Source organism: Astatotilapia calliptera, chromosome 7, assembly GCF_900246225.1.
Source record: "Astatotilapia calliptera chromosome 7, fAstCal1.2, whole genome shotgun sequence".
Taxonomy (NCBI): domain Eukaryota; kingdom Metazoa; phylum Chordata; class Actinopteri; order Cichliformes; family Cichlidae; genus Astatotilapia; species Astatotilapia calliptera.
This window is the reverse complement of record NC_039308.1, coordinates 53,642,831-53,669,068: the sequence shown is the minus strand read 5'-3', so window position 1 is coordinate 53,669,068 and position 26,238 is coordinate 53,642,831. Positions and strand designations below refer to the sequence as shown.

The window sequence follows — 26,238 nt, the reverse complement described above, 5'->3', positions numbered from 1 at the left end:
TTGAAAAGTATTGTAAAGTAAAGACTGTACAATAATAGGTTAATAATAATATCATGATGTCAGTGAGAGCAGCAGCCCCCGTCACCAGTTTCTGAAGTATTTTGTCAGTAAATTAGCTAAAAGGTAGATATAGGACACCAATACAGCTGGTTTCAAACAGTCGTTGAACATGGGGGCACATTTACACTACATTATCTACTTTACTTAAAAGGAGGAGACATGGTCAGTGATGCCTGGCTGTATAATTATGAACCTACAAATGCATGTACTTTCCTTTTCTTACAATGCATACCTTCTAATGCGGGAAGTTGATTGTAGCATATTCCAGAGGGATTTCTGCATGTCTTCATGCATGATCTTCCACAAGGCTTATAGTGCCATTCACACTGTCCATCAGGGTTGTAATAATCACAGAATACAGCTAATAAAACAAAAATAATAAATCATAAATAACAATGAACTCGATTTTACATTAAACCTTATTTGTAAACTTAGCTCATGCTGACAGTTATTATTATACTTTGCATTTTATATGTATCTTGTCACAGAAAAATAAAAAAAACACTCACGGCAGATGGTGGGAGTTCTCCATTTCACGCACACTCCTGCCTCATTACAGGCTGCTGCATAAGCTGCTACAGCTGAACAGAAACACTCACAATCTCCTCCTGAATTACAGGCACACGTGTCTCTCACACAGGCATCAAAATATTGTTGGGGATCCACCTTTTTGGAATAAGTAATTGTAAATGTAAGTAAAGAGTGACTTTGGTCCATTATAGCCTAAACGTTTACTTACATTCATAAACACTTACCTTTGAATAGCAGGCCTCAAATACTGCACTCTTGATAATGCTGCAGTGCTTCACTGCCCATGCCTGTCTGTGTGAGTACAGTGTACATGCATCCTTTGGAGTTTGTGCACTTGAGCAGCTAGGTGACACTTGCCAGCTGTTTCCGAATATAAGGGGATCAACCACAACTTCTTTATTTCTGGTAGTGAAATCATTCTTGATATTTCCATCAAAATTTCCACACAGACCGCAGACTTTGCCCTAAGAAAAGAACAAGTTTGTTTATATCTCTCTATCTCTCTCTCTATCTATATATGTGTATGTGTGTATGTGTGTGTGTGCTCACAGACCTTGAATGTAGATCTGAGTTTTATCATGAGGGTTGTCTTTTTATCCCAAATGACAATAAGGCCATTCTTCGCTTCAATGACGAGATATAAACCCAAAGTGTGGACTTGATAGGGTATTTCTTCCCCACTGTTTTTTTTTAAAACTTTGATATGTTCATCTGAGAGACGAATTTCACTGTTCTGTTAAAAACAAAACATGCTAATTGGGAATTGTGAAAAACGATGTGACCATTTAGGAACATTAATACGTATGGATTTGCAACAATTGTAGACCAGATTACAGTACCCAGCAAAAGGTTAATATTTAATTTTTTGCCATGCTTAATTTTCAAAAATAGAACAGGGCTCATGTTGAAACACACAGTCCAACTCACTATATTAACGACAACACTGTGTACCCTGTTTCTTTTTCAAAAAACCCATTTTCTCATATAGTGATTATAATAATGAGGTAATAGCATAGCATAGCATAGCATCTTTATTTATGACGCACTTTACATCCAACAATGTTGACCAAAGTGCTACAAATATAAAACAGAGAGGAAACAGTTTAAATTACATATAAAATATCTTAAAATTAAAAATAATATAATTAATAAGAAACATATTAAGAGACATCAACAAGTCCTGCTATGCTAAAAGCCAAGGTAAATAAATATGTTTTAAGACGTGATTTAAAAACAGATAAGGAAGGTGCCTGTAATGCATAATTATTAATTATTAAGGTATCTATCTTTTTAAAAAAAACAACTTGTAAATGCAATTTCTGTTCATATTTACATACCCCTAAATAGAGCGTGATGTCAAAGGAGCAGACGCTTTCAGCATTTTCGCAGGGGATGCTCTCAGTCAGTACCTGAAAGGTGCCGTTCTCACCTCCACAGGAATCCTGCAGGATTCTCATGTCAGTATCACAGGACTGATTTTAACAGGTCATAAAGATTAAACGTAAGTGCAGACTGTACCTGGGTGAAGATGTAGCTACAGCCTCCACTAAAGGCAAATCTTGATTCATCAAAAGTGATGTAATTCCCTGCTCCATAAATGGTACAGGTTCCACCACAGTCTTGACCTGTACATTCCCATATGCTGCTTTTGCATGTGCTTAGATTTGAAAAGGGAAGTTAAATCTTGTTAAATAACTATTCCCAAAGCCCCCCCCCCCCCCCCCCCCAAAAAAAAAGTTTCAGTGATGTGAAAAACATGCTTGGGGACACCAGAGTTTGAGTATTATTTAGTGTGTTTTTAAAAGATACTCTTTATTTAAACAGAGTTGATGGATGAGTAAATAACAGGAAATTGTTAGAAAAAACCCCAAGAAGAACAAAAAAAGCCCTCACCATGTATTGCAGTCTACTTTAACAGATTGTCCATGTTTATAGTATTGTCCATTATATGGGCAGGGGCAGTCCTCCTGCTTTACACAGCCTCCATTATTATCTGATAGCAGGCCATCAGGACATACACATCCTGAGATACAATCTGTGCTGATCTGTTCAGGATAACAGAGACATATTTCATCAATATGCTTAATAACTGATTATGCTGTTGTAATGTCCATGTGTGGCAGTTATGAATCAGCTTCTCAGTCTTACACATTGTTTGTTCAGTGTCTGGCAGCTTTTTTGGCACTCAGATCCCTTTTCTCCCGGCTTTGCATTTGAGCAGTTGAGGAAAACCATTGGGCTTGTGCATGCTGAGAACAATGACAGTGTCTTTAAAGGGACACAACTGTATGGTTGTATTTACTTATACTTTGCTTTTCAGTAGAAATAACCATTTAATGAACAGTAATTAAGTACTTTGTACCTACTTTGAATCACTTGTTTTCCTGAACAGGTTAATTCTCCACCATAGCAAGAGCTGAAACATAAATGAAGATAGGCAAGACAAAGAAAAGAGATGCATTGTATCAGTTCAATGAAATAACAAGGTATCAATTGCAGCTGTGTGTATTCAGGTTAAACATTCCTGGGACAACTTCACTTGGTGATACTTGGGCATGTCACAACCTGAACCACATCAGTGAAGCAATAAAGTTCTTTGATAATGAAACTTGAATTTGCCAGAATCTTAACTTCTTTGCACATTTGCATAGGCCCTGAGAGTTAAGTGAGTCCACTTGCTGAATGAAATGAGTTATTTGTTTTGTAACAGGGTTAAAAAACAAAGAAGCCAAACACGCATGCCCTGCCCCTGCCTAAAAAGAGCTATCAAGTAAAACTACCAAAGTGAAAGCAATTTCTCTTTCATTTCATCTCAAACAATGTTCTTTTTTAACTTTTCTTATTTATTTGCACTCGTCCTTTAAATTACTGCCATCTTTTGTTGACAAGTGTGTCTAGCATTCTTGTTTTGATTCACATTGGACTGTGTGGCATGTCTCCATTTTCTGAGTGTGTCCATGTCCACTTCACAGTGGCTTCAGTTTGTTACTTAATGTATAATTTGCCAATAATACAGTTTTATTTTACTTCTTATTTTACATGTGAGCAAAAACAAAACTAACCCCGCCCCATCCTTTCCTATTGGTGGACAAATGTACCATGTTGACCAATCTAAAAATGTTGGCAGCATGACATTTAGATGTTTAGGAAGGGGGGAAGTTTTAGGAGTGACGGCGGGGTTTGGAGATGTGAGAGATTTACGATGTTTCGTGTGTTTGGAGTCTGAAGTTAATGTGTTGTGTAGTTAGTGTGTAGTGTAGTCACTAGTTTTGTTGTGTGTGTCAGAACAATGAGGCAACTGCTGAATGTTACAGGTGTTACAGGAGTGATACATCTCCTGTTGCCAGGTCTGCAGGCTTGTGATGTTCACCTTTATTTCTTTGATGCAGAACAGCTGATTGTTTTGTAAGTAGTTTGAAATGTTTTTTTTGTTTTGTTTTTTTTAAACGCCTTGGCTGCATTTTTAGGTAAATAGCTGCAAAAAATTTAGTTGTTTGCAAAACTCATTTTTTTGAAGAACTATATAATTAATTGCCCAACATTGGTCATCGTATACTGTATTTTACAGACAGAGAGTTACAAGACTCTCTCCCAGACCACAGACTCATACTCATAATATAGTCAGAGCTTTATTTAAAAAATAATAATAAAAAATTGTGTTTTCAAAATTGGAGTTCAAGTTATTTTTACTTCCAATAGTGTTAACATACTACACAGGTCTTGAACAAGATTTATTTTTTAAATTTTCATTGTAAGTGGATTAAAGCAGTTAATTAAAAGTATTCCAACATAAATGTAAATGCTGTAATTTGATTATTTTAATAAACCATGTAACTTGGATGGATTCAATGCTGTGCACACGTCTAATGTTGCTTATGGTGGTCCAAGGGACCGCTCAGAGAGTTTGTGTGTTTGCTCAGACACATAAAAAATTAGAAGGAACATTGGTTACTAGTACCTGGTTTCAGAGTATCAAATATCTTGCCCCATGAAAAATGGACATGGAAAAAAGTTCCAGACAAAAAATAGAAATGTAACAAGTTTACAGTTTTTGTCTCATATATTGGCCACAATTTCACTCCACTTTAGGCAGACTTTTGTAGGGCAAAGTACAACCAATCAGTCGCATACTCTTCTACAAGTATAAAGGCACCAAAAAAACATCTTGGCAAGCACAAGTGCAGTACTTCACAGCATACTAAATTATTGGTGTTTTCTCTTCCCTTGTTCTTATCTACTTTATGTTAACCATCAAACATCATCAAAACACAAAATAAATAAATAACTAAATTAATGAATTAATAAAAATACAGAATATATGGAAAAACATACCAAGTCTGTCCATTACTGAGTGTAGTAACCTGCCCGGGATGCACCACTGTGTCTCCAGCGTAACAGGAACATTGTGAGGGTAACACACACTCGTTCTTCTCATTTAGATAAGTTCCTTCAGCACAGCCACAGCCATCAAGCTCAGTAAAATCAACCCCACATGTTAAATCTGACTGACTAAGAGAGCGACAGGTGCGACCACAGCTTGTCATTTTGTAGTCATACACAAAAGTAGGTGGGCAGTCATTTGTGTATTTCTCTGTTGGAAGAAAAAAGGACCCTTTACAGTTTAAACAGAGACAGATATGATTTATTGTAGTAGATAATTTCATTTAAACTTACGGCATGTGTTGTTCCTCCATCCAGTCAATAATATGCCTTCAATAGCACATGCATGAACATAGGCGGACAAAGCAGCACACAAGCAATCCTCACTTTTTTCACAGGCACAGGTGTCATAAATACAATTCTGCGAAGAGAAACAGCAAAAAGCTTAATCATCAGTTAAAGCTAATAAATAATTAAAATAAAAACATACACTTGATTACAAAAAAGAAGAAATCCCTGCTTACAAGTTGATACTCTACTGGGTGTACCACAGGATGGCACAGTGAAAAAACACCTTTTGGATCTGACAGCTGGGAGCACCAGTGTTTGGCATATTTCTCTACAGAAAGAAACAGGTTTACTTAAAAAGTGATAAGCCATCAACAAAACATAGAGCATGATGACTGTGACCTACCCTTTTCTGTACTCAAACTACAGGGGTCCCCGAGTATATTTGTCACATCAGGGCAGTTTGGCTTGGTTTTCCATGTGTTGGCAAATGTCCAAGCTGTTTTTTCAATTATACCGGAGGTTGTTTGGAAGTCCTGTGATCCATCGTTATCAAAATCTCCACACAGACCTGGATAAAGATGATCATGGTGTAACATAACAATCTTCACACTTTAAACTTAATCCCAAAACCAATCAAAATCCAAACCCACCGACGAGTTTTCCTTTATTAGATACACTGGCTTTGATGTAGACCTGCATAACAGGTGTGAGCTGAATCTCAACATCAAGCCCGTAGGTGGTTTGCATTACAAGAAAGAATGTAGATGGGTGGAAAATTGTGATATCATCTGTAAAGGGAAATATATTTTATACGTATATATTTTCAAATTAAATGATGAGACTCATTTAAATGTTGAGATTTCATTCACTAAAAGATAAACAAGTGCTCACCCAAAAAGAGAGGAAGCTGAGTGAGCAGTGTGTGGTAAAAGACCTGCCCACTGGCATCAATTTTAACAATCTATAGGACAAAGTATATTACTATATCAGAAAAGCCATCTGAACCATTGGAAAACAAAATAAACTGGATAAAAATATACACATATTTTACCACATGATCTGACAGTAGTAGAGTGATTGAAGCCAGACAAGTTGATTTATCAGATTTTTCACATTTAGCCAAGTCGCCTTGAAGGCTGAAAGTCCCTTTGATTTCCTAAAATTGAAAAGTCAAAAATGCACTTACACATGTAGTTTACATGTATAATACATGTTTGTGAATAATAACAATAAAAATAATATAAAAAACAAAAGAAAGTTATTTTCTGTTTCACCTCACCTTTGTCAGAACATAAGAACACTCTCCGTGAAACATATACGTTTTATCGTCATAGGTGGTGATGTGAGAGCCACCCAGGATGGAACAAACACCAGGGCAGTCTTTAAGATTACAGATCCACTCACCATTTTTGCAGGTGCTGTTAAACAGAGGTCCGTCAGTTCATCTTCATAAACCAGTGTGAATATAGATATGAAGTTATAAATGATACAGTTACCAGCTCTTGCATGGCCCGGAGTAGGATTGCCCCGGTTGGTATATTTCTCCATTATGCAGGCAGCTGCAGTTGTCAACAGTGATGCACCCAGTATGTGTGACATCATCCAACACAGTCCCTTTGGAAACAGATAGTTTTATGATAATACACAAAATCACCATTAGGTCTGATGGGTATGTCATCGGCACATTTTGAGGCCCCAAATGTTCCTATTTTTTAACATAGATGTCCTCACTTTCCTCACTTTCCCAATGGGCTAAAAAGACCTAAGAAGAAATTTTCTTAGATTTCACTGTGGTAAACGTTGCAACCCAGGATGGCAACATTTGATCAAATATTATCCAATTTAGCTTCACAAATACACTATAGAGTGTCAAAGGGAAAAATAATACATTTAAAGAATAAAAGTGATAACCTAAGAATTATAATAGTGAATACATACTAGCCCCAATTTTTTTTAAAAAAAAGAAAGAATATTATCCTCTAGAAGCTACAAAACTTACCAAATGGACAGAAACATCCATCAACACAGTGTTCACTACACACTTGGTTTGTGCCCTGGTTTTTGCAAGTGTCCATGCAGGGATTACCACATTCCTTATACTCCAGGTTGAAGGGGCATGATTTTCCTTTTAAGCACACAAAAGTTAGAATTAAAATTAATAAACAAGTAATTGTGATGTTAGCAGTGGCAGTCCTAGCCTGTTTGGCGCCTTGGGCGAACACTTCTTGTCCATTTCCATTGGTTTTAATTTTGTACTCCAGTATGAACACCCATCCCTCAACCCAAGGATCACCACAACATGATCTAACACACCTACACCTTAGTTCACAGATTCACTTTGTCTAGGGTGCATTTATGAGATTTCAGAAATTTTTAAATTGTTATTGATCCCTTTACCTCTAGTCCTAAAGTGTAGATTTATTTTCTTACTCTTCTTATATTTATTGTTTGTTTACTTGCACTGCTGTAACTGGAGCCTCGTCGTCTCGTCTCTCTATATACTGGACTGTATGTAGTGGAGATGGCAATAAAGTTTACTTTGACTTCAGCAGCAAGCAGGCGCACCGAGGGCTCTCCCGCTCACTTTTTGTGTATAGAATTTCGAAAAAACATCGGTGCAAATTATAAGTCTGTATCATAATGTCTGGTGTTTTCGTGTTTGTTGGTTTGTTTTTATTTTGTTTTATTTTGCGAGTTGGTTATTAGATGCTGCTCCAGCCGGTCACAGAATCACCCGCCCTCCCCTCTCTGCACAGCAAGCAGCAGGAAGGGCGCCCTTTCTCCCAGCAAATGGGCAATAGAAAACCAATCGGTGCCTATGCCATTCCCAATAAGCGCTGGCTGACGTCAGGGCAGCATGAGTACGAGCATTTTTTTTTTTTTTTGCCGGTGCCCGTGATGCCGCCCCCCACCACGATGCCGCCCCGGGCAACCGCCCGTATCGCCCGTATCTGAAACCGCTACTGGATGTTAGTACAGTGAAAACAACAAATCCCCTTGTTTATGTTCTTACCACAGAAATCTGGGTTCTTCCACTGCCCTGGTGTCCCGCCTGCATGAGCACACTGACGGGAGTACTCTGACATGGTCGCACACACACAAGACGTATCATTGCTGACACAGGAGCACAGATCTTCCTTACAGGCGTCAATGAAGGACTCGGTTTCAATCAGGCCTTGACAACTGTCAAATGCACTTTCAGTCTTCAGTTTCTGGCAGAGATCTTCCTGTTGGTCAAAGATTATTATGCATTTAATATCATGCATTTAAATATATGTAAGATACTTCCAAGCAAAAATAATTTGACATACCGGAACTTCACATGACTCTTTAGCTTTAAAGGACGTGGTCTCACAATTGTCAGACAGACCACTGATTTTCCACTTGTCCCCATATTCTTCAATACAGTAAGAAGCCCCTGTATCTAATAGGAAATTATGTTTTAGCAAGTGTGATCACTGAATTGGATTGTAGTCTTCTTTAAGCTTTAGGATTTAGTTCTTACCTGAATTTGTGAACTCATTATTCAGTTCATTGAAGTCACCACACAGACCACAAGTTTGATTTCTGAATTTTGCATCCAGTTCAACCTTAAAACCATTTCAAAAATTAGATATGAATTAAATGCAGAAATAAAGATGAAATCTATAATTACTATTTGAATAATACAGTGCAGTGAGGAATACTCTGGTAAAGCTGCTTTTTACCTGTGCTAAAGGTAATATTAATTAAAAAACTCAACATTTCTGTAGCAATACACGACACACACAGTGTGTTTAAATCATATAGCACACTTTGGTAGTTATTTGTTCACTATAATATACAGTTTATTTACTATAATCTGCAGTATATGAGATTTATTTGTATCAAGCACAAAATCCACTTAGCTTTCTTTAGTAATTATAATCAGCATAATTTATTTATTATAGATTACTTCAGAAACATTAGTGGCGTCGAACACAGTAGGTAAAAAGCATACCCAGAGGGAGTCTTCTTGATTCCACATTAAGACCAATCCCAGCTTTGCCTGAACTTTAACATAGGATGCAATGCTTTCTACTGAAATGCCACCCCGACTGAAGGGTATTTTAGCACTATAAGGAATAAAAAAAAAAATCATCATAGTTAGATTAAATATTAATCGTCTATTAAACCAGTGCATCAGCTGTCAATGAAAAATCACATTTGTAAGACAGACTCACGGTTCATTGTTGATTTTGATGAATCCATTGCCTAATTCCACAACTTCACCATCCAGTTTCATTGTGACTTTCTTTATGGTGGTAACCATATCGGACTCCTGTCGTTGGAGCTCAATGTTGAAACTGTTGTAGTCTGCCTTACACTGGGATGCAAAGATGTAGCTGCAAGTGGATGGAAGCCTGAACAAATTCCCATCAAATGTCTTAAAGTGGTAGTTTCCCCATGTGCTGCAGAACTGGTTGTTGTGAGATGGGCTCACTACTATTTTGAAAGAAAATAAGTCATTACACTAGTGTAATGGTTAATCATTTATTTATTCATTGCGTTATTTTGTCTCTGAAAAAAAAATTACCTGTAATTACTGGAATTTTTCCAGTGTCCTGAACCGTGACTTAAAAAGAAGAAAAAGAAGATAAAAGTTATAACACCTACATATCGTCATTATGTCAGAAGACAAATATGACTTGTACTTGAGTTCTGTTCATCTTAATGTAACACAAAACAGAAGGAAAAAAAAGCTGAAATAATTAAAGTTTCATCTTCACACAGTCATGGATACCACTCTCTTTGTGTTACAATAGACTACATACCAATGGTGGCTGCTGATAGGCCAAGGCAAAGGCTGAGCCATGGTATCACCCATTCTAGCTGCATGCTGGCTGACCTCATGGCTTTGAGCAATCCCTGTCCAGAGAGAGGGAAAGGTGCACCAACTGATACCTCACCGAAAGGGCCGTGTAATATAGTTCATTTGATGTTTGCAGTTTAGGAGGAGCAGAAGATGCATCCTGGGTGTTCACCTTTTTGTCTACATTAAAATCACACCCATGAAGTGTCTTATAACAACATTTCATCTTCATCTGTTTGAGTCATGATATATTTTGTCACTCCCTCTCTCATGCTCCATACCTCAGTTTTAATGGTAATCTTGGACAAACATCAACATTATAAAGAAAAATATTTTAAACTGAATTGTCATACAGTTTGTTTGTTTTTATTATGGAACACTTTCAGGACAGATTTTCATGAGAACGACACATTGTCAAACAAGGATTGCATGCTTTTCTCACGTCATTGTCAGAAAGACCAGCCCAGAGAATTTAAACTGTGGGTTGGCCTCTGTATCTTTCATTGACATAAGTAAATTTGCTGATGTAAAATACATCTATGAATCACTGAATCATACTTTGAGTAAACATTTGTCAAAGATGTGTAGATATGAAAGGGTTTACACACTAAGACAGTCTGCTTTGTCTTACCAGGTAACTTTATTCACATTTAAGTTAAGATTTAACTACATGATGGGATGTATATGTAATCAGCATAAGTAGCTTTGGATTAACATACAGCAAATGCTCAAAAAGTGAGATGATGAGACTGATGTAATTCTGAGGCTTTGCCAATATTTTTACATTGCCAAATATCATCAGTTATCATGATAACGGCACTATTTTCTGTGTAGTTTGCTCAACAAGTGTAACATTTGGTTTAATGTCTCACAGCCCCAAGAAGATAGATTCTACTAACTTTAGGTACATTTTAACCTCCCCAGATGTAACTATAACAATTTAATGGTACTGTTTTAAAACAGTCTTATTAGGACTCAACTTTGTGCAAGTAATTAAATTTTAGCTTGCTGACACATTAAACTAAGATAGTGAACTTCAAATAATCTGTATTATACCTTTGAAACAAGATGGAGTTAACATAACCACTATGCACTAGCATGTAAGTTGTGCTCTTTGTGTATGCTCATGTCAGTTAAACATTTACAGCGTTTCTGTGAAGCAGAAAAATAAACCTCACATAGAAACTTCAGAAATAGTTATAGTTTTAAATTAGTCAGTTTTTTACATGTTGTTTTGAGTGTAATAAAAATGTTGAGATAGAACCTTTGGTATAGCAAAAAGGAATTGCTTTTAATAGTTATAAATATAAAGATAAAACCTAATTAATACAGAAAATACAATTACCTAGCAGTGTGTGTATAAAATAGGATCTTCTCGATAGATGCAATGTTTCTAGTAAAGATATCTAAACAATGATACTAGCACTTCTGTCTTAACAGGCAAACGAAGGAACCTCGATGATGAAAACATGGGGGACTGAAAAGTGCAGCCAAAGTGGAAGTGCCCTTAAGTCCACATTCTATTTAATGGCCACTAAGGGGGCAATAACTGTAGCTGAAAAATGATTGTAGGTTTTAGAAACATTTATTGGAAAATGGCTCTCAGCCCTGACTCCTATAAAAACATTCCTAATGTGTTTATGGGTTTGGTCATTTATTTTGGGTCATATTGAATATTGCGGGTAAATTATAGTGATATTTAAGGTATCAGAAAGGATCACAAGTGGAGACATGACAAAAAATTTTTGCAGGACAAAATGGGAACAATGGTAAATGAAATTCATTGATACCTTGGAGGCTGGATTACAAATCAAATCAAAAAGTGAAGGTTATTCGAGTATTCTCTCAATTTTGTTACACAGTCGTTTGTATGTGTATTGTGTATATACACATATACACGTATATATAATTACCAAATTTTACAATACACATGGAGCCTTTCAGAAATGTATCATTTTTCTCTAACAAATTTAAGTTTTTTTTTAAAAAAAAATTCTATTGTAATAGAAAGCAATATACTTCTCCATGTTGAAAAAATTACAGAGTAATTTGTTCTCTTTGCAGTAGCATACTGTATATAAAGAAAACCATGCAAAACTAGGAGATAGATAAATAAAGGACTGTTTTATCATTAAACTTAGCAAAAAACAATTCCAATTTCTGTCATACACGGTTAAGTGGCATATACAAGACATTGAGTCAAAGCCATTGCTTTTTGCCTGGTGGCCATTGTTTTTAGAAGGCGTTTCTGCACACCAACAACCTGCATGTTAAAACTAACAGAACTCAACTTTGAAAAACCCCGTGTGACACCAAATACTGTTTTAATATTTTTCAGTCGAGAATGTAGTAGTTTAATCTTCAGATATCTGGTTGGTTTGTCAAGATATAGCCTCTTTGCAAAAGTGCTTCAATGATTTCGGAGATGTCTGCCCAGCCCAGTCTCACGGCAAAGCGTGGGACAGACCCGCTCGCCTCGCAAGCAATCGAGCTGTTATTACCGCCGACAAAGCGCAGGCCCCGGTACACAGCTGCCATAACCCCCGCAGTACACTGACTTCATTTACTGAGGTTATATTTATTGGGTTTTTATTTCCTGATGTTCTTACAGTGGCTTGCAAAAGTATTTGGCCCCCTTGAACTTTCCCACATTTTGTCACATTACAGCCACAAACATGAATCAATTTTAGTGGAATTCCACGTGAAAGACCAACACAAAGTGGTGTACACGTGAGAAGTGGAACGAAATTTATACATGATACCAAAACTTTTTTTTACAAATAAATAATTGAAAAGTGGGCTGTGCGTAATTATTCAGCCCCCTGAGTCAATACTTTGTAGAACCACCTTTTGTTGCAATTACAGCTGCCAGTCTTTTAGGGTATGTCTCTACCAGCTTTGCACATCTACAGACTGAAATCCTTGCCCATTCTTCTTTGCAAAACAGCTCCAGCTCAGTCAGATTAGATGGACAGCGTTTGTGAACAGCAGTTTTCAGATCTTGCCACAGATTCTCGATTGGATTTAGATCTGGACTTTGACTGGGCCATTCTAACACATGGATATGTTTTGTTTTAAACCATTCCATTGTTGCCCTGGCTTTATGTTTAGGGTCGTTGTCCTGCTGGAAGGTGAACCTCCGCCCCAGTCTCAAGTCTTTTGCAGACTCCAAGAGGTTTTCTTCCAAGATTACCCTGTATTTGGCTTCATCCATCTTCCCATCAACTATGACCAGCTTCCCCGTCCCTGAAGATAAGCACCCCAAGAGCATGATGCTGCCACCACCATATTTGACAGTGGGGATGGTGTGTTCAGAGTGATGTGCAGTGTTAGTTTCCTGCCACACATAGCGTTTTACATTTTGGCCAAAAAAGTTCAATTTTGGTCTCATCTGACCAGAGCACCTTCTTCCACATGTTTGCTGTGTCCCCCACATGGCTTGTGGCAAACTGCAAACGGGACTTCTTATGGTTTTCTGTTAACAATGGCTTTCTTCTTGCCACTCTTCCATAAAGGCCAACTTTGTGCAGTGCTAATAGTTGACCTATGGACAGATTGAGCTGTAGATCTCTGCAGCTCGTCCAGAGTCACCATGGGCCTCTTGGCTGCATTTCTGATCAGCGCTCTTCTTGTTCGGCCTGTGAGTTTAGGTGGACGGCCTTGTCTTGGTAGGTTTACAGTTGTGCCATACTCCTTCCATTTCTGAATGATCGCTTGAACAGTGCTCCGTGGGATGTTCAGAATCAGAATCAGAAAGGGTTTTATTGCCAAATGTTGAGCAGGTTTACAACATTAGGAAATTGCTGCGGTACTTAGTGCAAGACATACTGTCAGACAACGCTTAAATAAACATAAAAATAAAAATTAAAAGTGCTAAGTAGATAGATATATACATGAATGCAGGTGGTGATCAGTGCGAAGATGGAATGATGCAGTGAACACAGTGTAGGGTCATATGTTAGTGGTGTGAACAGTCATATGGTTATTGTTCATGAGTCCAACAGCAGAAGGGAAGAAACTGTTCTTATGGCGAGACGTTCTGGTGCGAATGGACCGGAGCCTCCTGGCTGAGGGGAGCAGGTCAAACAGACTGTCCAGGGTGAGAAGGGTCAGCTGTGATCCAAGCTGCATGCCCCAGTGTCCTGGAGGTGTACAGGTCCTGCAGAGATGGGAGTCTGCAGCCAATCACCTTCTCAGCACAACACGCTGCAGTCTCTGTTTGTCCCTGATAGTGGCTCCAGCATACCCCACGGTGATGGAGGAGGTGAGGATGGATTTGATGATTGCAGTGTAGAATTGCATCATCGTCCGTGTTGGCAGGTTGAATTTTTTTCTTTTTTTTTGCCTGTCCCGTTTGGCTCTTTTGCCAAAGAAAGATGCCCAATGGATTTACTTTACCAAATTGACCAACCCAGCCTTGCCGTATTGGTCTATTCGATTCACCTTTTATTGTTGAAAGGGGAGAAAGAAAGAGGGAAAGAAAAACAGCAGGGAAGAGGAATGGTGATAAAGGGCAAAAAACAAAAACCAACAAAATAAGCAGACAAAAAATACATATATCAATGTTACGACTGTGGTCGTAACTATATGTAAATTTGAGTGTGCAGGTGCTCCTCCGTGATTGGTGAATCCAGGGTGGATGGCTCGCACCGATTGGCTAATGACTGGGAGGCAGCGGATAAGAAGACATCGCCAGGGACTGCCATGTCATTCATCCTCGGCCCAACCCAACCGGCAGACCGTTCACTGTGTCACTATGTTGGTTAATGTAAGAGCATGTAGGGGTGAACCGCCTTTTTGTTTGATCAGTTTTCTCCTGCTTTTGTTGGGCAGGGAGGATAGTGATTGTCGTTTGAGTTAGTTCTTTTGCGTAGGTAAGTTGTGTTTATTCCTGAGATAGGCTACCTTTTGTTTGTTGTTTTGGCCTTGGGTTCACCCTGAAGTTATGATATGCTCCCTTCCTTTGTTTAACTACACTCATTGTAAATAAATCACTGTCACAAAATATTAAGTGTGTGACGTGCTTCTTGGGGTTGGACGGAGATGGATCACCCTTTATGTTGTGGTCTGGCCGCGCCTAGACGGGCCATAACAATCAATCACCTGGATCACCTGTTGAAAAGAAAAAAGAGAAATATAATAAACAACATCATTACGATGATCTATGGGAATATAACAGTAAATACTAAATATTAAACATTATTGTGCAGCACGTAAGATCGACAGCGCACAGTGTGCTTTGAGGTAGGAGCCAAAAAGGGTGTAGTTTGTGTGTGTGAGCACCCATGTGTACACCTGTGAGCATGAACGCGCTTGTATTTAAAAGGTTCCTTCATATAATGATCTGCTAGAGGGTGTGGGGAGCCACAGCCCTGTCCTCCAGGGTTTGAAGCAGGTATGGAGGAGATCAAGACTCCAGATATTCAGAGGCCCTCGGGACACAAGAGACCAAGGAAGACCAACAGAGGGGCAGCTGCGCCACTATCCCAGAAAGAGCTGAGGAGAGCCCCAGATGAGGGGTCACTCAGCAGCCGCGGAGCAGAAGCCAGGGGGGGAAGCAGTGACGTGCCCGTGAGCGCCGCCGGCAGCCAGCTGTGCCAGAGTGACCGAGCCCCAGGCTGAGAGGCTGAGGGTGCCCCACCCCCGAAGTTGAGGCAGGTTGAATTTCTTCAGCTGTCTCAGGAAGTACATCCTCTGCTGGGCTTTCTTTATGACGGAGGTGATGGTGGGCTCCCACTTCAGGTTCTGGGTGATGGTGGTACCCAGGAAGCAGAATGAGTCCACAGTGGTGATGAGTAGGGATGGGTATCGTTTAGGTTTTATCCGATACCGGTGCCAAACCGGTACTTTTGAAATGGTGCCGGTGCTTAAACGGTGCTCAAACCGGTGCTTAAAGAATGGAGAACACAAAATTGGTCCAAAAACCTCTCATGTTCAGCTGGTTTTTTGTAAAAAGATAACAATGTTAGCCTTTTCTGCAGCTATGGGGCATATATGGTATCACTCTTGGCTGGAAGCAGTGCTTAAACAATGGAAAAAACACAAACTTTGTCCAAAAACCTCTCATGTTTAGCTGTTTTCCATTTTTTCTTTGGTCATTTTAGCCTTTTTGGCCAGGGTGAAGGGAGTATCTGCCATTAAACAAGAAGACAGCCGCATGTAGCTATGATGATGTTTGCTAGTTCACCTTACATGCATTAATGTAATAACGTGGTTAGCCTACTCAACGTAAATTATACATGAACAACATTAAGCTACTCACGCAGAGAAGAACGGCTGCTGCTGCCGTCATCATCCTCATCATTTCTGCTACACTGGCAGGGCTAGGGGCCAGGACTCTCCTCTTCGTGTTTTTGGGGGATGTTGCTAACTCCGGGTCCGATAACAGGCAACCCACCCGCAGTAGATGTGCTCAGTGTGAGGTCTCGCAGCAAGCTATCAAATACGGCGCATTTCTCGGCTTTTAAAAAAAACGCTATGCGTCGCCAGGTGTTTCATCGGATTTGAGGTGTTACCTCCTTTGCACAGTATGAGCTTAAAGCACTTGTTGCAGGCTGCTGAGTTTGCATCTTTTGCTGTGAAGTACAGCCAGACTTTGACTGCTTCGCCTTGGGCGTTTTTAATCTGGAGCTCTGCTCTAAAAGAATGTATGTACCTGGCCCCGCCTACTATCCTCGGAAACGTAAAATGATTGGCTAGAATCTAAAGTGTGTCACAGCTCAGGAAAAAAAAGCACCGAAATAAAGCACCGAAATGTGCGCTGCTTTTCGGTCTGGTTACTACCGTTTATGTCAGAACCGGTGCCATCATGGCACCGGACACCGGTACCCATCCCTAGTGATGAGGGTGTCAGTCAGAATGATGGGCGGGGGGCTGTGTGCTTCCTGAAGTCCACAATAATCTCCACTGTCTTCTGTGCATTCAGCACCAGGTTGTTGTGGCTGCACCAGGACACCAGACGTTCAACCTCCCTCCTGTAGGCAGACTCATGCCAGAAAACACTGGGGCCAGCTCGTTTGCACAGTGTCTGAGGGTGGCAGGAGACATCCTCTGGGCCAGGAGCTTTCCAAGCATTCAGATTCTTAAACTGCTTCCACACATCTGCTTCATGAATATGAAGGGTTGTAGTGGGAGAAGGTGGTGTGAAATCCTCCTTGGTGTGGGGTGAGGAGGGGGGTGTTGTAGGTGAAGTGTTTAATGGTGGTGATGGCTCTATGGAGGGGGGAGAGGTGCTGGAATGAGTGTCCAAAGTGTCTCTATTGTTGGGGCTGTTGGAGGTGTGAAGGCTGCTTGATGCCTTGTCAAAACGGCAGTAAAAGTCATTAAGGGTGTTGGCCAAGAGCAAGTCATCAGTATTTTAGGCTTGTAGTTGGTGATATTCCTAATACTTTTCCACACAGAGGCCGAGTCATTCTCTGAGATCTGCTGCTGCATCTTCTCAGAGTACTGATGTTTAGCAATGTCCACTTCTTTAGTAAACCTGTACTTAGCCTCTCCGTAGCAGTCCCTGTCTCCGCTTCTGAACGCCTTTCTCTTCAAGGCTTGGGAAATCTTTTTGTAGCCTAAGCCTGCTTTAAGTTTCTCAATAACTTTATCCCTGACCTGTCTAGTGTGTTCTTTGGACTTCATGGTGTTGTTGCTCCCAATATTCTCTTACTTAGACAACTTCTGAGGCCATCACAGAGCAGCTGTATTTGTACTGACATTAGATTACACACAGGTGCACTCTATTTACTCATTAGCATTCATTAGGCAATGTCTATGGGCAACTGACTGCACTCAGACCAAAGGGGCTGAATAATAACGCACACCCCACTTTGCCGTTATTTATTTGTAAAAAATGTTTGGAATCATGTATGATTTTCGTTCCACTTCTCACGTGTACACCACTTTGTATTGGTCTTTCACGTGGCATTCCAATAAAATTGATTCATGTTTGTGGCTGTAATGTGATAAAATGTGGGTATGTTCAAGGGGGCCGAATACTTTTGCAAGCCACTGTACTTAAATGCTTATTGCACAACCTGCAAATACTCTTGCACAAACTTGTAAATACTAACTTGTCTTAAATGTAAATACTGTAGTGAAGTAGATTCTGGGGTAGGATTTTACATGATGTCCACGAATGCACCACTAACATCCACACCTTCCCAGCTGACAATTAGTGGGCTTATAAGAAACAGCTGCACTTCACTACTAGACAGAGGCATTTGGCAGTCTTGTCCATCCAAGGTGGCTGAGAGCATTAGGTAGCTAAGCACTGCAGATCTCTCCAGGAAGGCTACTCAGTTTAGTATTGCCCTTTAATAGTGGACCTTGATGACTGTTTCCCTCTTTTGTTGCAGGATTGTGCTATATTGCTGCTGTCTTGACTTATGCTGTTTTGTTATGTGATGCTTTTATAGAGAACAGTAACTTGGGTTGTATTTGTTTTATGTAGATCTTTTACTAATTTGTTTAACGTTTTATGCCTTGTTTTCTTGCTTTAGTGGAGGTGCGGCCGCTTGTTGAGGGACTAGGCACGTGAGGTGGAATCCCCTCCCCGATGCATGCGAGTGTACACACCGGGCATAGGTAGATTGCACTATTTAGAGTTTAGTGAGACTGACAGTGAGGTCTGCAGTGAAATTACACGGTGAGTAATTGGTGGCACCCTTGGGCACTCCTCCCCGTAGGTTGCCTCCTCAAGTGGCCGATCTCCACTATTATCTTTTATTTATTTTAAATCGTGCTGTGATTGTTTTAGGGTAGCATCGTGGTAGGGATTCTGGCCATTTTAATCATTGGTTGTTAATAAAGAGTTTTAATTTAAAATTTTGCCGTCTCAACCCTGCTACCTTAGGTGCCTTTCTGAATTTATAATTCTGTGTTTTTAGTAGTTGTTCTTAATAAATTTTGATTTGTAAAATCCATCTGTTTCACCTCTGTTGTTAATGAGTCTGTGGGCTTTGGTAGCCAGTGTAACACTTACATTGGCTAGAGAAATCTTTCCTGGGGTGTAACTCCCTTCCCCAGGTGGCGTTGTCAACATCTTAGTTACCGTCCCCGGTTATCCCTCATTCGCGCCACCACAATACCAACTAAATTCTCTAATATTTAATACTTTTTTTCTTCTTCTTATTATTATTACTACCATAGCTAATTTCTGTTATTTTTCTTCTCAATATAACTGCACACTCTCTATATGCTCATGTAAAGCTGAGGAACACGAGCCAAAGAGTTTCATTATGTATAAATTAGAGATGGACCGATCCGATATTACGTATCGGTATCGGTCCGATACTGACCTAAATTACTGGATCGGATATCGGAGAAAAATAAAAAATGTAATCGATCCATTAAATATCACGAAAGCACCTCACAAAACTTGCAACACGCCGTAACTCACCTCAGAACGTTAGCACGTCGAGCAGTATGCATCACGTGATAGAGCGGCTGTGGCATGCGGGACCTGTCGGTGGTCTGGATAGCATTTGGAGCTTCGCTAGCAACCTGGCATTTCATCTCCGACAAAGTTATCCCGAGAGAAGTAAAGCAAGTGTGTAAGTCCATCTCTGAATGTTTGTAAAGCATTCCTGCATTAAGCTTAACAAGCGACTGCCTCTTCTTGCTGCTACTTCAATCATGAAACTGCTTAATGATCAGCTGATCGGCTTTTCTGTCGCGACTCCGTCTCTCTTCTTTGTTTTTGGCCCACTTTGCACCAGAAAGAGGAAACCAGCGGCTGAACAACAGCAGCACGTTTAAGCTTGATAAGCTGTTGTTAGAATTTATTTAATATTACTTTCTAGACCAGGATCTTTTTCTACGTAGCTGACGCTGGTAACTATGCAGGGGCGGATCTAGCAAAGTTTAGCCAGGGGGGCTGATAGGGCATTAACAGGGAAAAGGGGGCACAAAGACATACTTTTCTTTCTTATTCTCATTTAAAATGTCTGGCTGTTATTAAATAATTATCTGAATCTTACACCCAAAGTTTTAATCTGATGTAAAATGTATAGAAGTCCATTACTGTATATAGTAACTGTTAAGTCTAATATACCCTAGTAAGCTATAGTACATTTTCCTTTGGGAAGGTACGATCTGTGCAGTCTGCAATTTTGTTGAAGAAAGATGTTGAATCTATTTAATATTTCTTGAAAAATAATTGATTTCTGTGCATTTTTTTTCACACTGCATCAAATTAAGGTTGATTACGTCGATTAAGCATCATGAGGTGGAGCGTGAGGGGTGGTTCCCTATTTTCTATTTATTTATTTTTGTTGTTGCTGGGAGTAGGAACCCTATTAGTTAGGTTGCTTAATATTTACGCTAAATACTCTTTAAAATGCCAGAATAGGGAGGATGGTGTAGGTTTAAGTTTATTAGATTGATCAGTATTGCTGAACTATGAAATATTTTTTTTTGCATACAGGTATAACAGAATAGCTTTAGTGTAGTTGTTGTTTTAAACTTGAGTATGAACTTATACAAAATGCAGCAAGATATTTAAAAAAAACAGTTTTGTTGATTAAAAAACACTATATCGGATTCATATCGGTATCGGCAGATATCCAAATTTATGATATCGGTATCGGACATAAAAAAGTGGTATCGTGCCATCTCTAGAAATGTGGCTACACTGTTTATTTGTACATGACAATAAAACTTGAGCAAGCAAGCTATTTATTTATATTGTGGAGGTAAGCACAACGACACAGAGCTCTCAGTTCTCACTCCTTCTTTATTCGTCTCCAACATCAACTGCGCATATCGCGCCACAAAACACAGGAACACACTTCCTATACACTGGGTGTGAGTGGAGTCCCTCTAGTGGTCCACCACACATGTCCCCCCCGAACACCCAGCAAAACTAGTCCAGGACCCGGGGCTTAAGCAAACGGCCGGAACGGCTGAACTGGGGGGTGGGGAACTGACAGAGGGCAACCCAGCCCGGGAGCGAGGCTGGCACTGGCAGTCAGAAAAAGCTGCAGACGACTCGGACTCCGTTGATTTTGGGTCGCTCTTGGGGGAAAAACAGAATCGATCAGCCCGGTGGCAGGAGGGCGGCCGCGGCGAGGGGCCTGGGCCGGGACCACCTGATCCTCTTGCATAACATGTGCAGGCTTAAGTCTGTCAACAGAGACAACTTCCTGCCGACCGCCAAAGTCCAAAATGAAATGTTTGTTGTCTGGTTTAAGAACCCTGTATGGCCCGTCATATGGTGGACGCAGCGGAGTCCTATGGGCATCGTGCCTGACGAAAACGAAACGAGCAGAGTTCGTTGGAACAAAAGTGTCAGGCAGGCAGTGGTGCACATGATCAGGAACAGGAAATGAGTCTCTTGGGGGGCGAAAAGGCAACAAAGAGGTATCGAAACATGGGGGAGGGCTCTCAGGTAAGAATTCCCCAGGGACCCGGAGAGGCTGGCCGAGGACCAGTTCAGCCGGGGAAACCCCGAGGTCCTCTTTAACTGCGCTATGCAATCCCAGCAAAACCCACGGAAGACGGTCGACCCAGTCGCCACTTGTTAAGGAAGCCCGGAGCGCGGCCTTAAGTGACCGGTGAAACCATTCGCACATCCCATTAGCTTGCGGGTGGTATGCTGTGGTGCAGTGGACCTTGACTCCCAGGCCGTCAGCCATAGCAGACCAAAGCTCGGAAACAAACTGGGGGCCCCTGTCCGAGGTAATGTCAGCAGGGGGGCCGAAATGTGAAACCCACGTTGACAAAAATGCCCTGGCCACCGTCGGCGCTGTCGTGGACGCCAGGGGTATCGCCTCCGGCCACCTGGTTGTGCGGTCCACCACAGTCAAAAGGTGCGTGAAACCCTGTGACTGCGGCAAGGGACCAACCAGGTCCACATGAACATGATCGAAACGCCTACCCGGGACACGGAAAGGTTCGAGGGGTGCCTGTGTGTGCCGGTGGATTTTCAAGCGTTGGCATGGGATACAAACCGCCGCCCATTCTTTCACCGTCTTGCGAAGGTCCGGCCAAACAAACCTGGCACTGACCAGCTTGACCGAGGCCCGGACGCCGGGATGAGAGAGGGCATGCACCGAGTCAAAAACACGACGACGCCACGAACGGGGAACCACCATGCGCGGGCGGCCGGTGGAAATGTCGCATGCTGAATGCCTGTGGTAAACTCTGAAATGGCCGCCAACTGGCGCTGCTGGTGTGCGCTCCATGGGTCAGAGACCTTGGACATCGCAAACGTCAAAGGTTTGTGGTCAACGTACGCAGTAAAGTTGCGACCCTCGAGGAAAAAACGAAAATGTCGTGTGGCGAGGTGCAGGGCCAGCAACTCCATGTCAAAAACACTGTACTTGCGTTCAGCATCCCGGAGCGTACGACTGAAAAAGGCGAGCGGTTGCCAGAGACCTGACACCCCACCCACTGCCACGTCAGAGGCGTCGGTGGTCAACGCGATCTCCGCCGATGGAAGCGGGTGGGCCAGCAGGGCGGCGTCAGCCAGCGCAGACTTGGCTGCGGAAAATGCACGGACGCGTTCCGGCAGCCAGTCAACTGGTTCTTTGGCTGTTTTACCTTTTAAGGCAGCATAGAGTGGCTGTAGCAGGTGGGCAGCTCTGGGGAGAAAGCGGTTGTAAAAATTTATCATCCCCAAGAACTCCTGCAACGCTTTAACCGACGTGGGACGCGAAAAAGCCGAAATGGCCTGGACTCTGTCGGGCAACGGAACCACACCTTCAGCGGAAATGCGGTGCCCGAGGAAATCCAGAACAGGCAACCCAAACTGGCACTTGGAAGGGTTGATGATCAGGCCGTGCGCTGCCAAACGCTGGAAAACCTGGCGCAGATGGGACTCGTGCTGGCTCGCTGAGCAGCTGGCCACCAATATATCGTCCAGATAAACAAAAACGAACGGCAGCCCACGCAAAACGGAGTCCATCAGCCGCTGAAAGGTCTGGGCGGCACCTTTCAGGCCAAACGGCATGCGCAAAAACTCGAACAAGCCAAAGGGGGTAATGACAGCGGGTTTAGGAACGTCTTCGGCACGCACGGGAATCTGGTGATACCCCTGCACCAAGTCAATTTTAGAAAAAATCGACGTTCCGGCAAGATTGGCAGAAAAATCCTGAATGTGGGGGATGGGGTAACGGTCATTCTCCGTGGCATTATTTAAATGGCAGAAATCTCCTCATGGCCGCCACCGACCATCCGATTTGGGCACCATGTGAAGCGGAGAGGCCCATGCACTGTTCGAACGCTGTACAATGCCAAGGCGCTCCATGGCTGCAAACTCTTCCCGAGTGACGGACAGTTTCGCGGGGTCGAGGCGGCGCGCGCGCGCGAACACCGGGGGCCCGACCGTGGGAATATAATGCTCAACCCCATGCTTCGTTACCGTGCTAGAGAAATTAGGGACAGACAGCGATGGAAACTCTAAAAGCAAACGCTGAAAAGCATCCCCGGAGGTCACTACATTAGCCCGAATCAGGGGCTCGGCGGCCTGAGTAAAACAGGGTAGCGAAGAAAACGAGAGAGCATCGATTAAACGTCTGTTAGCAACATTGACAAGCAGTCCATGAGCACACAGGAAATCAGCACCCAAAATAGGTACAGAGCTAGCGGCAACAACAAAGTTCCACTGGAAATCCCGGCCATGAAAACAAACAGTCACCAACCTTTCCCCAAACGTTTTGATGGGAGAGCCATTAGCTGCAATGAGCTGCGGCCCACAGTCCGCTGCTAGTCCGTCGGCAGCGGTAGGGGGGAGGAGGCTCTTCTGGGAGCCGGAGTCCACGAGAAAACGTCTCCCGGAGCGCGAGTCCTCTATGAAGAGCAGCCTTTCTGTATTGCCAGCGGTCGCGGCTGCTACGGCGCGCTGGCGGGTCCGTTTCCCTGGGCCGTGAAAGCGCAAGGCGGCAGGCAGCGACGCGCTCTGTCGCCAAAACGCTGATGGTAGAAACAGATGCTCTTTCCGCGGTGCCGGCGTGTAGCAATCCCTGCCGTCAGCAAGGGGGCGGATGCTCCGGGGGAGGCAGGTGGAGGCGTGGAAGGTGCCGCCGGCGTGTCCGTAGCCAGGGCGTGAACGTCGAAAGTGCGGCTAGCCAGGAGAATGCGATCCGCTTCTTCAGCCAGGGAGCGATAATCATTCGCAGGCAGAAGCGGAGAGTTCGCGAGGACAGCTCTCACGGCAGCCGGTAGTTGGCGGAGGAAGAGGTGGGCGAAGAGGAAACCACCGTCATCTGGCCCGAGCAACGATAGCATGTTCTCCATGAGCTCGAGCGCGGTACCGCCACCCAAGCCTGACAGGTTGAGGAGCTTTTCGGCTCGTTCAGCGTCAGAGAGGGCATAGCGCCGAAGAAGCAGCTCTTTGAGGGCGGCGTATTTCCCTTGGGCGGGTGGGTCCCGGAGGAGCGCCATCGCGCGACGGGTGGCCAGCGGGTCGAGTGAGGCCATCACATGGTGATACTTCGTGTCGTCAGCCGAGATGCCGCGAAGGGCGACCTGAGCCTCCACGTGTACAAACCATGACGGGGGGTCATGGAGCCAAAAGTCCGGCAGTTTCAGCGCCACAGCGAACGTAGCTGTAACAGGAAGTGGAGGTCCGGCGGCCGCTGATGCATCCATGGCGGAGTCTGTGTTATCTGCGGCCCGTTGCATGCTCGAGTCAGGGGTCACCAATGTGGAGGTAAGCACAACGACACAGAGCTCTCAGTTTTTACTCCTTCTTTATTCGTCTCCAACATCAACTGCGCATATCGCGCCACAAAACACAGGAACACACTTCCTATACACTGGGTGTGAGTGGAGCCCTCTAGTGGTCCACCACAATATAGCACTTTCAGATCAGCCACCAGCTGAACACAAAGTGCTGTACACTTGGCATGCCAAAAATGATACATTGAACATGTTAAAAAAAAGAAAAAAAAAAGAAAATAAATAGAAAAATATTTAAAAAAATATGATTATTAAAATGACATTTAAAATAAAATTAGCACAAATAGCAAAAACAATAATAAAATAGTATAAAAAATGATGATGAGAATTACATTTAAAACAATAAAATCAGGGTCAGACTGTGTCATAAGCCAAGGAGTAAAAATGGGTTTTAAGACGTGTTTTAAAAGTGGACAGTGAAGGGGCCTCTCTAATGTGCTGGGAAAGATTGTTCCACAGATTGACCCTATGTACGAGAAAATGCTAACTTCCTGGTTTGAGATCGGATGTGGGGTTGTACATTTCCGGTAGCTTTACTTTGCGGTCAATCGCTACTGCAAAGATATACTCCAAAATCATGTCCAAAACTCGAAAACGGAAAGATCGCGTTAAGTTACAAAGAGGAGAAGGTGGGAACACTCACCACTGTTGTGTCATAAAAAATCCAATGATCAATTTTGACGTTTAAAGAGTTTAGATCGATCAATTGTTTACATCACTCAACACAAGCAGAACTGCATTACTGCATGCAGAAGACACATCGTCCACATTCAGAAGCACATCTCTGTATAGTGACTGGTCTTATGATTTAAACAGGCAAATGTTCAGCATTCAAACTACAGGTGAAGAATAGTCAAACCAGATGTTTCCCCCATTATGTCAAGATCAGCTAGTTAAGTACACACCTACACAGCATGTTAACAAACCCTGAAAAAAGCCACACAAAAAATGAATGATTGCTGGCAAGGGTTTCTATACATGTATAGTATGTACTAAGGGTATGTTGTGACTTACCTTAAAAATTACAGTGGTCCCTCGCTAATAACGCGGTTCACCTTTCACCTCGCTGTTTCGCAGATTTTTTAGTGCAAGTTTGCATGCTTATTTTTTTTACTTCACATTGTGTCCTGCGTCCTGATCGCTGCAGACGATCTCCTCCATGACATCTCTCCTGTACAGTACATCGCTGCATCGATTGCTAGCAGTGTGACTCTGAAGTGCAGTACTGTATGTCCACGATGTCCACGAAACGTTTTGCACCATCAAAAAATAAAATTGGCTACTTGATTTCACCTATCGCTGGTTATTTTTAGAACATAACACCTGCGATAAACGAGGGACAGCTGAGAAATATAACATTTGAATCCATTTTCTCTTTTGCCCTGAGGCGCGGGGAAAAATATCGACAAGTCGATGAACATCATTTACATTATATTGGGTAAATTCCCAAGACATCTATAGAAATGTAAATCGCT

At 42.1% G+C, this 26,238-nt stretch overlaps 1 protein-coding gene and 1 pseudogene across 1 annotated transcript; both read right to left on the bottom strand.

Annotated features, from left to right (window-relative positions):
* Positions 1 to 519: 519 nt before the first annotated feature.
* On the bottom strand, positions 520 to 10,187 carry LOC113026609 (mucin-5AC-like). Its single transcript, XM_026175584.1, has 25 exons — positions 10,056 to 10,187; positions 9,818 to 9,856; positions 9,465 to 9,726; positions 9,242 to 9,356; positions 8,768 to 8,852; positions 8,574 to 8,686; positions 8,276 to 8,489; positions 7,262 to 7,387; positions 6,759 to 6,876; positions 6,542 to 6,680; positions 6,314 to 6,418; positions 6,154 to 6,223; positions 5,913 to 6,050; positions 5,666 to 5,830; positions 5,496 to 5,590; positions 5,266 to 5,392; positions 4,924 to 5,182; positions 2,958 to 3,007; positions 2,740 to 2,840; positions 2,485 to 2,636; positions 2,110 to 2,248; positions 1,929 to 2,033; positions 1,145 to 1,324; positions 816 to 1,055; positions 520 to 726 (listed from the first exon to the last, which is right to left on the bottom strand). Exons 1-25 carry the CDS (start codon positions 10,132 to 10,134, stop codon positions 529 to 531), a joined length of 3,414 nt encoding a protein of 1,137 aa, XP_026031369.1. The 5' UTR covers positions 10,135 to 10,187; the 3' UTR covers positions 520 to 528.
* A 10,777-nt stretch (positions 10,188 to 20,964) lies between these two features.
* Positions 20,965 to 24,706, bottom strand: LOC113024959 (uncharacterized; annotated as a pseudogene).
* Positions 24,707 to 26,238: the final 1,532 nt, after the last annotated feature.

Excerpts from the sequence above, each read along its gene's own strand:
- LOC113026609 (XM_026175584.1), bottom strand. The coding sequence starts at position 10,134 with ATGAGGTCAGCCAGCATGCAGCTAGAATGGGTGATACCATGGCTCAGC. Across the intron at positions 9,727-9,817 it reads AAAAATTCCAGTAATTACAG|TAGTGAGCCCATCTCACAAC; the intron begins GTAATTTTTTTT and ends CTTTCAAAATAG. Across the intron at positions 7,388-8,275 it reads GAAGAACCCAGATTTCTGTG|GAAAATCATGCCCCTTCAAC; the intron begins GTAAGAACATAA and ends TGTGCTTAAAAG.